This window comes from Salvelinus fontinalis, chromosome 4, assembly GCF_029448725.1.
Source record: "Salvelinus fontinalis isolate EN_2023a chromosome 4, ASM2944872v1, whole genome shotgun sequence".
NCBI classification, from domain to species: Eukaryota; Metazoa; Chordata; class Actinopteri; order Salmoniformes; family Salmonidae; genus Salvelinus; species Salvelinus fontinalis.
In genome coordinates this window covers 74,001,789-74,019,284 of record NC_074668.1, presented here as the reverse complement: position 1 = coordinate 74,019,284, position 17,496 = coordinate 74,001,789, and the positions used below count along the sequence as shown (strand labels likewise).

General features: G+C 42.0%; 1 protein-coding gene across 1 annotated transcript; it reads left to right on the top strand.

Moving 5' to 3' along the window:
* The first annotated feature begins 775 nt into the window (after positions 1-775).
* On the top strand, positions 776-16,261 carry LOC129852927 (mucin-5AC-like). Its single transcript, XM_055918526.1, has 29 exons — positions 776-1,083; positions 1,246-1,397; positions 6,622-6,883; positions 7,024-7,138; positions 7,611-7,701; positions 7,794-7,900; positions 8,030-8,243; positions 8,345-8,470; positions 9,631-9,748; positions 9,914-10,052; positions 10,254-10,364; positions 10,627-10,696; positions 10,820-10,957; positions 11,057-11,221; positions 11,328-11,422; positions 11,521-11,647; positions 11,849-12,101; positions 12,670-12,713; positions 12,977-13,086; positions 13,286-13,437; positions 13,554-13,692; positions 13,779-13,889; positions 14,030-14,209; positions 14,329-14,568; positions 14,693-14,849; positions 15,030-15,158; positions 15,363-15,510; positions 15,858-15,901; positions 15,996-16,261. The coding sequence occupies exons 1-29, from the start codon at positions 776-778 to the stop codon at positions 16,259-16,261; spliced, it is 4,311 nt and encodes a 1,436-aa protein (XP_055774501.1).
* The last annotated feature ends 1,235 nt before the right edge of the window (positions 16,262-17,496 follow it).

The window sequence follows — 17,496 nt, the reverse complement described above, 5'->3', positions numbered from 1 at the left end:
ACACGGCGGTGAAGTTGGCATTAGAGGCGTGGAGACACTGGCTGGAGGGCGCCAAGGATTTCTCATCCTCACTGACCATCAGAACCTGGAGTACATACGGACAGGGAGGCGGCTGGACCCATGCCAAGCAAGGTAGGCCCTTCACTAGAGTCAACTTCACTCTGACATATTGCCCAGCTTCAAAGAACATCAATGGCCTGTCCCTTCTCTTCGATTCGGGAGAGGTTCCTGTCCTGAGTGCACCCATAATTCCACCCACTTGAGTCGTAGGCCTCATGCTCTGAGACATAGATGTGGACATTCGCCAGGCCCTGGAAAGGGAACCCGCACCTGCTACGCACCTATGCTCCCACAGGGATAATGGATTGGCTCTGGACCTGGGCATGCACAGCTGTCGTCGCTGGACATCTGGTATCACCTGCACTATTCAATCTCTGGAAACTACTGGTGGCCCACCTTGGCACAGGACATCACTCGCTATGTCAACTCCTGTTCCGTATGTGCCCTAAATCTCCTTGGCACGCTCCAGAAGGGAAACTCCTACCCCTTCCTGTGCCTCAGCGTACCTGGTCTCATCTGTATATTGATTTGTCACTAATATCCCCTCTGTTTCACCACCATTTCACCACCAGATGTTTTATCCCTCTCTCTGGTCTCCCTGCCACTCTCCAGGTTGCTGAGGCACTGTTCCAGGAGGTCTTCTAGCACTGATCTTCTGGAGAAGCTGGGGGTCATGGTCAGCCTGACTTCTTAGTCTAACAGGCAGGTGGAGAGGATGAACCAAGAGCTAGGGAGGTTCCTGAGGAGTCACTGGCAGGGGGAGTGGGCCCAATTCCTTTCCTGGGCAGAGTACGCCCACAATTCATTGCGTCACTCCTCCACCGGGCTGACTGCCTTCCAATGTGTTCTGGGATACCAGCCAGCCCTGGCTCCGTGGACCCCGAGCCAGATCGAAGCTCCTGTGGCAGATGAGTGGTTCAGACGCACTGAGGTTTGGGACGATGCCCAGGTGAGGCTCCAGCATGCCATCCTCCGCCAAAAGGAGCAGGCGGATCACCATTGCAGTGAGGCTCCCGTGTTCGCGTCTGGCTCTCCACCAGGAACCTCCCACTCCGCCTGCCCTGTATGAAGCTGAGCCCCCAGTTTGTGGTGTTTAAGGTTCTCCGGAGGGTCAACAAGGTAACATATATAGGTTACAGCTCCCCACTAACTACCGGATCTCACCCTTTTTCATGTTTCCCTCAGGCCGTTGGTTTCTGGTGTCCTGGCTGATGCCGTCCCCCATGACACCCCTCCACCTCCCCTGGACATCAAGGGGAGCCCTGCCTATGCCATCAGATCCCTCCTGGATCCTGATGTCATGGGGGCTGGCTCCAGTACCTGGTGGACTGGGAGGGGTACGGTCCAGAGGAGTGGTGTTGGGTCCTGGTGGATGATATTCTAGATCCCGAGATTTCCACCTTCGCCATCCGGATCGGCCTGCTCCTTGCACTCGGGGCCGTCCCCCTGGCCGGCATCCACCTGGACCACCGGTCCTGGCAACCATCATTACGCACACCTTCGCATCATCATTATGCACACCTGAACTTCATCACTATCTTGACTACTTCCCCTTTATCTAGCACTCTGTAGCCTCACTCATCAAGCAGTATTGGTTCTGTTTTCTTGTCCAGACACTTCTTTTGTTTTGTATCTCTCCATGTTCGTTATTATTAAACTCACCAACTGCACCTGCTTCCGACTCCTGCATTTCCGTTACAGGCATGCAGGTAGAGCAAACTTCTTTAATGGGTTTTTAGTAAAATGTTTACATTTTGGTCGGTTAGTGTGTGTGATATTTATGTTTAGTAAAAGAAAATGAGCATATTTCCAGTATGTTGAGACTTAAATGTATGCTTAATGTGCCTAAACTTAATAACCATAAGCCTAAAATGACAACCACCAATTGAACAGGGATAGTTTGACAAAAAAATGAATGTTACATTTTCAAACATACATTTGGAAAATGTAGATATGCTACTCAACACATGTGTTAAAAAAGTAAATTTTGCAACAGCATAGGGGGTATGTAGCATATATTCCCAACTAGTCAGTCCTGTTGAATTAACATTTTTAAACCAAAAAGAGTAGGTTGATACTATTGATAGACTAAGTGGCCATATAAGAAATCTGAAGTGATTAACATAATAGTTGTGAATTTCTTCACATCAGTGTCAATTATTTTGAAAACAATGGATCATTTTTTTATCAGGATGCAGTTCCTGTATCAGCTTCGTGAGTCACACAAGTCCAAGAATACTAACTATGAATACAATTAGTAGGATGACTCCTTTGAGCAACAGCAGAGAGACAAATGTTTGCATTTGGACAATGTGTGCTCAAGATACTGAGCCAATAAAGTGGATTAATGTATTATTAATCCGTTATACATTGCCAGAGTTTGGGATGGTCATGGAGATGCACCTTTTTCTATCAAATCTCACTACTTATAATGAATGTATCTGTAATTATACATTAAAATATACATTACGTAAAGAAAAAGCATGTATTGAATTGTGGACCCCAGGAGGAGTATCTGCTGCTTTTGGGATAATGGGGATCCTAATACAATATCAAATGCTTAAACCACTGGAGTGGAGATGCTGCCTGAGATAGATACTGAATGAGGAAGGAAGGCACCTCTCCTTGTAAAAATGGAATCACATAAGACTATTAAGTAACTTCTCTTGTGCAATATAGATGTGTAGGTCTATAATAAAGGACATTATGAACCCCCTGAGTTTATAATAACAATAGGGGTACACAACTAATCCCAATAATTGAATACTTAATAAAAATAGCTAAATCTGTATGTAAATGCTCATGCTTAATGTACTAAAAAACCTCATAGACAGAACATTCAGGTTTTAAAGTCGTCATTGAGCCATGTTTAACCGGTGGCCCCACCTTTGTGTTAACCTTTAAGGTCCCTCCTCAAATACAGGTGGTTATAAAAACCAGATCCATCCTAAGCACCTCTCTCATATCACCTGTGTAGGACCTGTTCACTACCCACCGGATCACCATGGGGACAACCAAGGATACACCGATATGGAGGCTGATATGCCTGGCACTACTGATCAAATCAACACAAACAGGTTGGTAGAATATTCATTCATTAGCCTAAATCAGAAGGGAAGGTGACTTTCAGATTTGATAATATCTCTCTCTCTCTCTCTCTCTCTCTCTCTCTCTCTCTCTCTCTCTCTGTCTCTCTCTCTCTCTCTCTCTCTCTCTGTCTCTCTCTCTCTCTCTATATATATATATATATATATATATATATATATATATATATATTTAATGTAACATCTCAATATCAAAAATATTAATGTGTTAGCTATTCAGAAATGTACAAACACACAGAAAAGTGATTACATGTATTATACATGCATTTTGAAGAATTCAACAGTTCAAGAATTCAACAGTTCAAGAATTCAACAGTAGCAGTTTTTACTCAATCAGTAATAACGGTTTTCCTTTTTTCTGCTTTAGGGCAGCACACACGTTTCCTACGATCGTATGATTACATTATTCATTGAAGTTTTCATCCTAGTTCTGTTACTTATACACATTTGTTTATTTAAAAAATATATATATATTTTCACCTTTATTTAACTAGGTAGGCTAGTTGAGAACAAGTTCTCATTTATAACTGCGACCTGGCCAAGATAAAGCAAAGCAGTGCGACACAAACAACAACACAGAGTTACACATGGAAAAAACTAACATACAGTCAATAATACAAAAGAGAAAGTCTATATACAGTGTGTGCAAATGAGGTAGGGTAATGGGGGTGAGGCAATAAATAAGCCATAGTGGCAAAATTCTTACAGTAAGGCAAATTAAACACTGGGCTGATAGATGTGCAGAAGATGAGTGTGCAAGTAGCGGTACTGGGGTGCAAAGGAGCAAAATATATAAAATAAATAACAATATGGTGATGAGGTAGTTGGATGGGATATTTACAGATTGGCTATGTACAGGTGCAGTGATCTGTGAGCTGCTCTGACAGTTGGTGATTTCAGCTAGTAATGGAGATATGAGTCTCCAGCTTCAGTGATTTTTGCAGTTTGTTCCAGTCATTGGCAGCAGAGAACTGGAGGGAAAGGCGGCCGAAGGAGGAATTGGCTTAGGGGGTGACCAGTGAAATATACCTGCTGGAGCGCGTTCTACGAGTGGGTGCTGCTATGGTGACCAGTGAGCTGAGATAAGGCAGGACTTTACCTAGCAACGACTTATAGATGACCTGGAGCCAGTGGGTTTGGCGATGGATATGAAGTGAGGGCCAGCCAACAAGAGCATACAGGTCGCAGTGGTGGGTAGAATATGGGGCTTTGGTGACAAAATGGATGGCACTGTGATAGACTGCATCCAGTTTGCTGAGTATAGTGTTGGAGGCGATTTTGTAAATGACATCGCCGAAGTCAAGGATCGGTAGGATGGTCAGTTTTACGAGGGTATGTTTGGCAGCATGAGTGAAGGATGCTTTGTTGCGAAATAGGAAGCCAATTCTAGATTTAATTTTGGATTGGAGATGCTTAATGTGAGTCTGGAAGGAGAGTTTACAGTCTAGTCAGACAACTAGGTATTTGTAGTTGTCCACATATTCTAAGTCAGAACCGTCCAGAGTAGTGATGCTGGACGGGTGGGCAGGTGTGGGCAGCGATCGGTTGAAGAGCATGCATTTAGTTTTGCTTGCATTTAAGAGCAGTTGGAGGCCACGGAAGGAGAGTTGTATAGCATTGAAGCTTGTCTGGATGTTAGTTAACACAGTGTCCAAGGAAGGGCCAGAAGTATACCGAATGGTGTCGTCTGCATAGAGGTGGATCAGAGAATCACCAGCAGCAAGAGCGACATCATTGATGTATACAGAGAAAAGAGTCGGCCCGAGGATTGAACCCTGTGACACCCCCATAGAGACTGCCAGAGGTCCGGACAACAGGCACTGTTGAGGCAGTCATTTGAGAAATCAAGGCTGTTGAATCTGTCGATAAGAATGCAGTGATTGACAGAGTCGAAAGCATTGACCAGGTCGATGAATACAGCTGCACAGTATTGTCTCTTATTGATGGCAGTTATGATATCGTTTAGGACCTTGAGCGTGGCTGCGGTGCACCCATGACCAGCTCTGAAACCAGATTGCATTGCGGAGAAGGTACGGTGGGATTCAAAATGGTTGGTGATCTGTTTGTTAACTTGGCTTTCGAAGACTTTAGAAAGGCAGGATAGGATAGAAATAGGTCGGTAGCAGTTTGGGTCTAGAGTGTCTCCCCCTTTGAAGAGAGGGATGACCGCGACAGTTTTCCAATCTTTGGGGACCTCAGACGATACGAAAGACAGGTTGAACGAGCTAGTAATAGGGGTTGCAACAATTTTGGCTTATAATTTTAGGAAGAGAGGGTCCAGATTGTCTAGCCCTGCTGATTTGTAGGGGTTCAGATTTTGCAGCTCTTTCAGAACATCAGCTATCTGGATTTGGGTGAAGGAGAAATGGGCTTGGGCAAGTTGCAGTGAGGGGTGCAGGGCTGTTGACCGGGGTAGTGGTAGCCAGGTGGAAAGCATGGCCAGCTGTAGAAAAATGCTTTTTAAAATTCTCAATTATCGCGAATTTATCGGTGGTGACAGTGTTTCCTAGCCTCAGTGCATGAGACCTTTTTCTTTTAGATTGTTTCCGTCTAAATGTGAAAATGTTACACATTTGTGGTGAAAAATCTATAACCTTTTAGAAATCGTTATCATTAATGATTGTTATCATGAGTGGTTGTAACATAGTTTATAGTGTTATAAATACATAAAGCACTCCCCACAATGGGTGTGTTCAATACAAATGTTGATCAGGAACAAAAACAAGAACAGAATACAGACAAAACTCAAGTGCATATCTTTAAAATAACAGTTTTGGTAAGTATGTCAAATGTCTGATATTGCTCAAATAATACTGACAGGGAACATCTGATGCCTAAATATGTAAACTAGGAACTGAACAGTCATCGGAATTCAATGTGTTTAGTTTACAAAGCAGATGACACTTGATTAAGAAATCTTCATGTTCGTTTTATTTGTCGGATGACCTGTCAGCCAGGGCTGAGCATTCCAAAAGCTTTGACCACACCTACGCAATTCATAGAGCATCAAGTACTGTGGTTCAGGCACGGAAGACTCTGCGAACGCGGGAACATTCCCTTTAAAATTAAATTGCACGATAGCACTGAACTTCGGCGATACGGATTTAATGGAGCCTTAGGTTCACTGTCAATATTGAATGGGTCACATCATGCTTCAAATGTCCCTTCGTCTGGACATACTGCAGTGCAAATCAAATACACTTCTAAAAGCGCAATGCAACAATCTAAATCTGCAATGATTGAATTCTATCCGGAATGTTCATATAATATTGTAAAATACTCATGAATTGATTTTATTTCAGTGAGCCCCACAACAAGTGTAACAATCATCCCGACAATGATCACAACGATACCCACACTTTCAGGTAAATGACTGACAGAATGCACAATGAATAAATGACTGGGTATCCATCAATAAGCTAAGAAGGAACTGACATTTGTTTTTCTTGTCCCTCAGGAGTGAATGCCTCACACAATGACCAGGTCTGCAGCACATGGGGTAACTACCATTTCAAGACCTTCGACGGGGACTTTTTCCAGCTCCCCTCCACCTGCAACCATGTTGTGACCTCACTGTGTAAGAGCAGCTATGAGGCTTTCAACATCCAGATGAGGCGGCAGGTGGTGGACAACCAGCCCACCATTAGCAAGATCACCATGATACTGGATGGTGTAGTGGTGGAGCTATCCAAGGGTGTTGTTGTGGTCAATGGGCAGACGTGAGTTTCTCTGTCATTTGACTGATTCGCCATTCTGCAAGCACCTCTCTTGGGGATTTTATGTGCTACATTCTGGAATTTAATAAACATTACAATCATAATGTATAGGATGACCTTTAAACATCTTCTTCCTCCTGAAGGGTGACCCTGCCGTTCAGCTTGTCTGGAGTCAGCATCGTGAAGACTACATCCAATGTGAAGGTCGTAGCCAAACTGGGGCTGGTTGCTGTTTGGAACAAGGATGACTCCCTAATGGTAAAATACCTGCTTTTCTTAATTTTACTCTTCAATGGTTGATTAGTTAATAATGTTACATTTTTCTTTAGATTAAAAGCATAGCATCTTTGCCTTCATTGGCAATGATCAGCAGTTGATCGTGATGGGGGAGACACCTGTTTTTTGCTGCTCCTTGTCTCATGTTGGCTGAAGCACTGTCTACTCCCCTCCTAAAATATTACCATTGAAAGGCAGAATTACCTGAAGAACGAGGATGAATTAAACAGGATATGTGAAGATGTATACCCTATACACACACAGGCTAATGTTCCAATGTTTATTTGATGAAGTGTTTGCAAATATTTGTAGATTTGAATTACATTTTCTGTCACTCCCTAATATACGACTAATAAAAAGATAGGTTATAAACATCGAGGATAGCCAAGACTGAACACGTGAATGGTGCTGAACAGGATGAGATTTTTTTTACTCAACACCTGTCATTCTACAGATTGAAATGAACGAGAAGTACAGAAACCAGACCTGCGGACTCTGTGGTGACTTCAATGAAGTCCAAACATACAACGAGTTCATCATCAAAGGTAAAATAATTTCTGAAAATGCCAAAACTGAATGTACCTACATTACATACTGTAGGTGGAAAAGCTAATTGTCAATGTCTGTGTTGTTGCAGGTGGGAAACTCTCTAGCTCTGACTATGGAAACCTCTGGAAACTGGATGGCCCTCTGGAAGTCTGTGAGGAGCCTATGCTAACTTCTGTGGAGAGTTGTGGAGATGAGGTATCAAATTCAAACCATAGAAGAAGAATACAAAACAATGTTAATAGAAGTTAGAAATAGCAATTAATCCATGTGATCCAACAAATGTTTTCTATATGGTAACCTTTTGTGGTTTGTCTCTATTTGTAGGAATTTTGTCAGCAGCTACTCTCCAGTGCAGCTTTCAGTAGCTGCGCTAATTATTTGGACATGGACTCCTTCATCAAGACCTGCCTTGCAGACCTGTGCCACTGTGATAACAGCACCAACTCCTTCTGCCTGTGCAACACCATCTCAGAGTACTCCCGTCAGTGTGTTCACGCAGGGGGGAAGCCCCAGCAATGGAGGACTGAACAGTTCTGCTGTAAGCATGCATATACTCTTCAACATGACCAGCAAACACTAAACGATCATGTTCACAATCTATTTTAAGGAAACAGTTAATCACAATGTTTATTTTCTCAGATAAGACATGCCCCTACAACATGGAGTACCAGGAGTGTGGAAGCCCCTGTGTTGACACCTGCTCCAACCCAGAGGCCAGCCAGTTGTGTGAAGACCACTGTACAGACGGCTGCTTCTGTCCTCTAGGTACCACATAGGTTCAATTCAAATCAAACGTATTTATAAAGCCTGTCTTACATCAGCTGATATCTCAAAGTGATGTCCAGAAATCCAGCCTTAAACCCCAAACAGCAAACAATGCAGGTGTAGAAGCACGGTGGCTAGGAAAAACTCCCTAGAAAGGCCAAAACCTAGGAAGAAACCTAGAGAGGAACCAGGCTATGAGGGGTGGCCAGTCCTCTTCTGGCTGTGCCGGGTGGAGATTACAACAGAACATGGCCAAGATATTCAAGTGTTCATAGATGACCAGCAGGGTCAAATAATAATAATCACAGTGGTTGTCGAGGGTGCAACAGGTCAGTACCTCAGGAGTAAATGTCAGTTGGCTTTTCATGGCCGATCATTCAGAGTATCTCTACCTCTCCTGCTGTCTCTAGAGAGTTGAAAACAGCAGGTATGGGACAGGTAGCACGTCCGGTGAACAGGTCAGGGTTCCATAGCCGCAGGCAGAACAGTTGAAACTGGAGCAACAGCACGGCCAGGTGGACTGAGGACAGCAAGGAGTCATCAAGCCAGGTAGTCCTGAGGCATGGTCCTAGGGCTCAGGTCCTCCGAGAGAGAGAAATAAAGAAATAATGAAAGAGAGAAAGAAAGAGAGATTTAGAGAGCATACTTAAATTCACACAGGACACTGGATAAGACAGGAGAAATTCTCCAGATATAACAGTCTGACCGTAGCCCCCCAACACATAAACTACTGCAGCATAAATATTGGAGGCTGAGACAGGAGAGGTCGGGAGACACTGTGGCCCCACACAACGATACCTCCGGACAGGGCCAAACAGGCAGGATATAACCCCACCCACTTTGCCAAAGCACAGCCCCAACACCACTACAACTCTGTTGTACAATTTAACCTAAAGCACATCATGAAAACACCACACCTTTACCAGTTATGTCAATGTGTGCAAAGTATCTAAATAAGGTGACAAAGGAAGGAGTAAATAATGAATGTTTTTCTCAGTTACTTCCTGGAGTCATTGCAGTTCTCTGTGTAAAGTAAACATTAGAATAACACTCCTTACTGAATGCAGTTTTAGAAATCTCTTAAAGGAATACTTTTCTGGCAGGAACTAAAATCTTTCTGAATATTGTCTTAAAATTATGCCTGATCTCTCACCAAATAGGTACTGTTTTTGATGATGTCAGCAACAGTGGCTGTATTCCATTGAGCGAATGCCTTTGTGTCCACAATGGACAAGTATACAAATCTGGAGAATCTTACACCAGCAACTGTAAAGAATGGTAGGCCAAGTACATCATCTGATTTAAACATCACATATCCCATGCCTCATTTCCATGAATCATGCCAAACTCTACAGTGTGATTATTAAAACTGAATGCATGTAAATATTTCTAAAATACCATATGAATGCAGTTGTGAGATGAGCCTGTAAATGTTCCCTTTAGCAAATGTGCTGGTGGTCAGTGGGCCTGTACAGACAAGGACTGTCCTGGGACCTGCTCTGTGGAGGGAGGAACCCACATCACCACCTATGATGGGAAAGCCTACACCTTCCATGGGGACTGCTCTTATATTCTGACCAAGGTCAGTTCATGTGGTGCAGTATAGCAAAGCAAGTAGAAACTAGTAGAAGACATTCAGTAGAACTTTTCAGTGCAAAGGTGAGGTAAAATAACTTTTCCTCAATCCATATGTTGATGTAGACGTGTCCAAAGGGGTCAATCTTTAAGTGAGTCACTCTCATTTCATGTTTTTGCCTTCAAACTCATGCTCGTTTTCTTTCAGCAATGCAATGGAACTGAATTCACCGTGCTGGGAGATATTGTGAAATGTGGGTTGACTGACACTGAGACGTGTATGAGGGCTGTTACCCTAGCCCTCTCCAGCAGATCCACTGTAAGGCAACTCTCCAAATACTTTTCAGAGCAAATAATACAAGGACCTGTCAACTCATTTCCAAACAAAACCGCTTCTTTAAGTTAATTATACTGGTTTGCAAATAAATGTCCCTCAAACCTTTTGTCTATACACACAGTAACCTTATTTAAAATTGCCCTGATTTGGCAAATATTGCTGGGATATTTGCAATCTCATAAAATGCTTATGTATAGAAACAAATTAGAATTTAATAAAATATATTATCTTATCTAATTCACAGGTGATCCGAGTCCAGTCATGTGGAAGTGTTTTTGTAAATCAGATTCTTTCTCAGCTCCCACTCAATACAGGTGAGACAATCCATTGGAATGACAAATTAAACTGTAGTGTGGATCCGTGTATAAACACCATATCATTTATATTCACTAGATGAAGCCTTAATGGTTTCCCTCTATTTATTTCATGTATTGCAGCTGAAGTGACCGTCTTCAAGCCCTCCTCATTCTACATTGTTATACAGACAACTCTTGGAGTTCAACTTCAGATCCAGCTTTCACCAGTTATGCAGATCTACATAACTGCCATCTCATCCTACAAAGGAACAACCTGTGGTATGCTTCAGATTCATCCATCAGTTTCATACCTTTTTCTTCTGTATCTCTATTCATAAACATCTAATAACATCATATGGCTTCAATTATATTCCACAGGCCTTTGCGGAAACTACAATGACGTTCAGGCAGATGAGTTCAGAGTCATCAGTGGATTGGTGGAGGGCACAGCTGTAGCTTTTGCCAACACATGGAAAACCATGGCCAGCTGTCCTGATGTCAAGACTAGCTTTGAAAACCCCTGCAGTTTGAGCATCGAAAATGGTACATATTTATTAAGCCTACGGATTAATCACTATTTGAATGATTATAACAAAGTTATATAAGATAGTATATGCTTATGTTGATATTATGATTGTCTTTTTCACAGAGAAATATGCCCAGCACTGGTGTTCCATGTTATCAGATCCTAAAGGAGTGTTCTCCCCTTGCCATTCTGAAATAAGACCAGACACCTACAAAACCGTAAGTTAGTTAAGAAGGATACAATCATAAAGTAAAACCATTAAACTGTTATGTGATGAGTTTATAGTCTTGACACACTTTGACTCTTTTTCCAACAGAACTGCATGTATGACAGCTGTAACTGTGAGAAGAGTGAGGACTGCATGTGTGCTGCCGTCTCCTCTTATGTCCACGCGTGTGCTGCCAAGGGTATCCAGCTCAGTGGCTGGAGAGACACTATCTGCAGTGAGTAGACAGCACGGCACCATGGAGACCTCTCGCAATGTGTCATTATAATGAGTGCTAAAAATTGATTAGAATAGAATGATTTTACTGAAATAACAACAGTAGTTACTAAATACAAATAACCTGAAAACTGCACAAATACAAAGATATAAGGAAATCAATATATTGCTAATACTACTCATATCTAATGACTTTTCTCAGATAAATTCGCCACCTGTCCCAGTCAAACAGTTTATACCTACAACATGACCAGCTGTGGACGCAGCTGCCGCTCACTGAGCATGACAGACCAATCTTGCCAGGTGAAGTTTGTTCTGGTGGACGGCTGTGGCTGTGCAGAGGGCACCTACATGGACGAGGCTGCCAAGTGTGTTGCCCCCACCAACTGTCCCTGCTATGACAAGGGCTCGGTGGTCCCTGCAGGAGAGACTATCAGCAGAGACGGTGCCACCTGGTAAGAACCTCCCTCATACATATAAAGACAGCAGGAGACAGCAGGAGCGGTAGAGATACTCTCAATGATTGGCTATGAAAAGCCAACTGACATTTATTCCTGAGGTGCTGAGTTGTTGCACCCTCGACAACTACTGTGATTATTATTATTATTTATGAACATTTGAACATCTTGGCCATGTTCTGTTATAATCTCCACCCGGCACAGCCAGAAGAGGACTGGCCACCCCTCATAGCCTGGTTCCTCTCTAGGTTTCTTACTAGGTTTTGTCCTTTCTAGGGAGTTTTTCCTAGCCACAGTGCTTCTACACCTGTATTGCTTGCTGTTTGGGGTTTTAGGCTGTGTTTCTGTACAGCACTTCGATATATCAGCTGATGTAAGAAGGGCTATATAAATACATTTGATTTGATTTGATACATATAAAGCTAAGAGACCAAAATAAATACAAGTACAAATGAAACTTCATGGATATATTCAAAACTGTGTATTAAATCATGTCATAATGATATTTGCTGTTAATTTGATTATCTTACTATCTATAACTATTAATACTGTAACTATATTACAGTACTTGCAGACAAGGGACACTGAGTTGCACTGGGGGAGCAAGACTATTTAGTAAGTTTATGATCTTTGCTTTCAAATTATTAATTTAATTGATCAATTTATTAATAAAAAATACGGCTCAATATGATTTAACCCTTTACATGCATCCTTCACAAAACAGGTACATTTGAAATGAACCAAGAGGATTCAAGCAATTCATGTAAGACAATGTGATTAATTATGATGAATGTGGATATTTCTGGATATATGATAGTTATATTCTGCTTGTTTGAGAATTGAAAATAGTTTTTTTTACTTGTATTCTCATATATCCCCAGTATGCACACTGCCAATGGTTTTCTTCAACTGCTCAACTGCACCTCCAGGAGTTTCAGGTTCAGAGTGTCAGAAGAGCTGCAAAACTCTGGACATGACCTGTGTGAGTCCCCCATTCACTCTAAATGGGATTGTCACATATTGTCACTATTATACTGAGTTTTGTGTTGACTGAACAAAAACTTTCTAGAATCTCAATTATGTCAAATACCCACCCCCCTCCTCCCCCGGTGTACAAAAACATCGTCCATATCTCTTTAATTTGCCATGACTTATGTGTGCACTTTGTTCAATCCCTTTAGATCAGCACAGAGTGCACATCAGGGTGTATGTGCCCCACTGGACTGGTGTCTGATGGGAACGGAGACTGCATCAAGGAGGACCTTTGTCCTTGTTCTCACAATGGAGCTACTTACCAAGCTGGAGAGACTCTTAAGGTTGACTGCAATACATGGTATGCCTGTTTTGTGTCTTACACCTCAGGGGGAGAAAACATAAAGAACACAGACTTACAAATAATGAAAAAAATGTCAGGCAATTTTTATGACATTATGTGTGTGTTGTTCACAGTACTTGCAAGGAAAGACAATGGCAGTGTACCACACATCTTTGTGATGGAGTTTGTGCAATCTACGGAGAGGGTCACTATATCACCTTTGATGAGAAAAGGTTCAACTTTAATGGAAACTGTGAATACACTCTCATTCAGGTTTGTGTCTTTTTATTTGGTAGAATTGTATCAGCATTGAAAAGTGTGAATTTTAAACATATTAGAAATATTTTCCTTTCGCACAGGACTACTGTGGCAATACTAATGGCAGTGGCAGCTTCAGAGTTCTCACTGAGAACGTTCCTTGTGGAACTAAAGGCACCACCTGCTCCAAGACCATCAAGCTCTTCCTGGGGGTAATGAGCAACTTGACTTCACACAATACTGTACATTCCATCCCTCGTGTAAAGAACAATCAACAAATCATCAATCAAACATCAAGTTGAGATCCGATTTTAGACCAAGTTATGTATGAATACATATTTCTCTATTACAGACCAGTGAGCTCATATTGGCAGATGGGACCGCTCAAGTTGTCAGGAGTACTCCACAAGAGCAGTTTCCTAAACAGATCAGCCTTCTGGGGAATTATCTGGTTATTGAAGTCAAAAGTGGTCTAATCCTCATGTGGGACAAGAAGACCAGTCTCTTTATCAAGCTTAGCCCACAATACCAGGTACATTAAAATACTCTGATGAAGAAATGAATTCAGAATTCAGTCAAAACAGATATTACCAAGACTTTTGTAGAACCCTGCCAAATCAATCATTTTCATTCATGATCTCTTTTCTTCAGGGGCAAGTGTGTGGTCTGTGTGGAAACTATGATGGCAACGCAAACAATGACTTCACCACTAGAGCCCAGGCGACAGTTGTTGATCCGGTTGAATTTGGAAACAGCTGGAAAGTTTCATCAAGCTGCCCAAGTGTATCCGCTGTAGTGCACCCATGTGCCTCCAACCCGTACAGAGCGTCTTGGGCCCAGAAACAGTGCAGCATCATTAAGAGTGATGTCTTCGCAGCCTGCCAGAACCAGGTATGGATATATTCAACTTGGATACACTACTAGTAAGATATGTGGATTTGTCTTTTGTGGACTAAGAAATGTACTTCACCATGCAACTTCTGTATATCTTACAACACATTGCTGTGCTTTCAAGGTGGACCCCTCTCCTTACTACGATGCTTGTGTGAGAGACTCATGTGCTTGTGACAGTGGTGGAGACTGTGAGTGCTTCTGTACCGCTGTGGCAGCTTATGCAAAGGCCTGCAATGAAGCTGGAGCCTGCGTAGCCTGGAGAACCCCTCGAATTTGCCGTAAGTTTCTTCACAATCAACATTAAATGTGATTTTCAACTACATTACGGCACTTGTCCATTCATTACTGGACCAGGTTGACACATTATCATATTGGACAGTTGATCATGAAAAGGGATCATTATTCTAGTTCAATTAATGAAAACTTTTTGCCCATCATATTTTGTCCACCACAAACAGCACTGTTCTGTGATTACTACAACCCCACTGGAGAATGTGAGTGGCACTACAAGGCATGTGGAGCTCAGTGTATGAAGACCTGCAGAAACCCTTCCGGAGACTGTTCTAGTTTAATTCCAGCATTGGAAGGTAGGGATATGATCATCTAACACATATTTTGTCTCACATGGATATGACTTCTGAATATCAATTGTAATTGAAACTGACCCCAACAATGGTTATAAATATACATGCTGTGTGTCTGAGCAGCCTCAGGCTACATTTACACTGACTACTGTTATCCTTAACAAGACTTGACCTTTTGTAACCTCTTGGCTATTGTGCTTATTACAGGCTGCTATCCTAACTGTCCTGTGGCACAACCTTACTTCAATGAGAAGACAATGAAGTGTGTGGAGAGGGAACAATGTGGCTGCTTTGACTATGAAGGAAACCAGTACACCAATGGACAGAATGTTCCGGCACCAAATTGCAAAATATGGTATGTTTAAATAATTCAGTTCACAGTATCTGTGCTATTTCAGAGCATATTCTGAATGTTCTAACTGTGAAAGTACCAGGTATTATGCTTTATATTAATTCTGGGGAATAGGTCAGGGGTTTGGCAAAGATTGGAAGGGTCATGCTAGTTTTTCTATAGTGATGCCAATTATGGTTGTATGACAATATGAAAACGTGCCCTGCTCCCCATGGATTTCACAACTTACTTTGTTACCAAGTCCTGACTAGTCTTACCTCTTTACTAGTATTTTAAACAAAACCTTTATATCTATTTAATTTGAACCTGTGAATAATTTCAATGTTTAACAAATTGTTCTTCTTTTTAAGCAACTGCACAATGACTGGAGTGAGCTGCAGTTATGATGTCAATGGTAAGGATGACATCATCAAATTAAAGTAACATATTTAGCACTGACCAAAGCAACATTGATTGAATCTAATTGTAAAATACTTTCCCCCCTGTAGTTTGTACATGCTTGCATAATGGTAAACAACAGCCATATGGAGCAACCCTCTACAATACAACAGATGGGATTGGTAACTGCATAGTTGCTGTTTGTGCTGCAAACGGAACCATTACCAGGAACATTTCCCCTTGTCAAGTGACCACAATTCCAGTACCAACCACAGCTTTCCCTCTGACCACAACAACAACACGGGCCTCTACGACAACGCTAAAGCCCACAACTGTCTTCCACTTTTCAACACCTGGTAAGCAGAGAAACTCTTGAATGATTAAAGTGCAGCCACATGTTCTCTAAATACCATAGTTATAAATGGCAATCTTGATGGCAATTAATAGCAATTGGTATGTAAGGTGTTAGTAAATGTATTCTCGAGTCCAAAAAGTTGGACCCGGACCCGAATGGACCCGAGGACAATCAAACTCGGACACGAACGGACACAAGAACAATTATACACAAACCTGACGACCACCAGACCTGGGTCTCGGTAAAACCCGATTAGACCCGAGTGTCAGACAAATGACATTTATCAGCCAAGTTTCTACACTGATTAACAAAAATGACTTTATATTTTGCCTTCTATAAGTATGAAAATAAACCTTATTTGCGTAAATTAAACTATATACTATAGTCTATGCAGAGCTTTGATTGGGTCATTTCGGGTCCACTCATGTTTATCAGCTGTACTTATAAAGACATGGGACCTGATGACAATAAAACAGCAATCGACCCCAGCAGCTAGGGTCACGGGTGGGGTCTCGAGTATTTGGGTTTGGGTGGACCTGTGAAGACCTTACGGTGGTAATGATGAGATACGTTTAATTCATATGTTAAACTTAAGAATTGTAAATGTGAGCTATTTGATAAGTTAAATTGTTATTTTCAGGCCTAGTAAACTAAAGATATATATATTTTTCAAAAACAGAACCAACATCTACTTCAACTTGGTCTTCCACAACAATGGAGATGACCCCTAAAATCTCCACAAGTTCATCATTAAATCCTTCAACTACAACATCAGGAGCAAGTACAGTCACAATTCCAAAACCGACAACTGTAACTACAACAACTATGGTATCCTCAACAAGTGGAGAAGTAGCTACATCGACCACAGCTGAGACTTCAACAAAGGAAGAAACCACAACTGAGAATATCACATCCACAAATCCACCGAAAGAAGTCACCACCGGCCCAACAACCACTTCCACCACTGTAATTGTTGAAACCTCTACCTCAACATCACAGCCCAAAACAACAAGTGAGGAAACAACACGTCCAGAAGAAACCACAACTGAGACAATTTCATCTACCTCTACAAAGCCACCTAAAGAAGTCACCACCGGCCCAACAACCACTGTAATTGTTGAAACCTCTACCTCAACATCTAATCCTATAACAACAGGTGAAGAAACAACAGGTCCAGTAGTGATAACATCCAATCCCACTACTTTAACAACAACTACAATTGTACCCACAACAACTACACCTACTACAGGTGGAAC

Excerpts from the sequence above, each read along its gene's own strand:
- LOC129852927 (XM_055918526.1), top strand. The coding sequence starts at position 776 with ATGAACCAAGAGCTAGGGAGGTTCCTGAGGAGTCACTGGCAGGGGGAG. Across the intron at positions 7,702-7,793 it reads CAACGAGTTCATCATCAAAG|GTGGGAAACTCTCTAGCTCT; the intron begins GTAAAATAATTT and ends GTGTTGTTGCAG. Across the intron at positions 9,749-9,913 it reads ACCAGCAACTGTAAAGAATG|CAAATGTGCTGGTGGTCAGT; the intron begins GTAGGCCAAGTA and ends TGTTCCCTTTAG.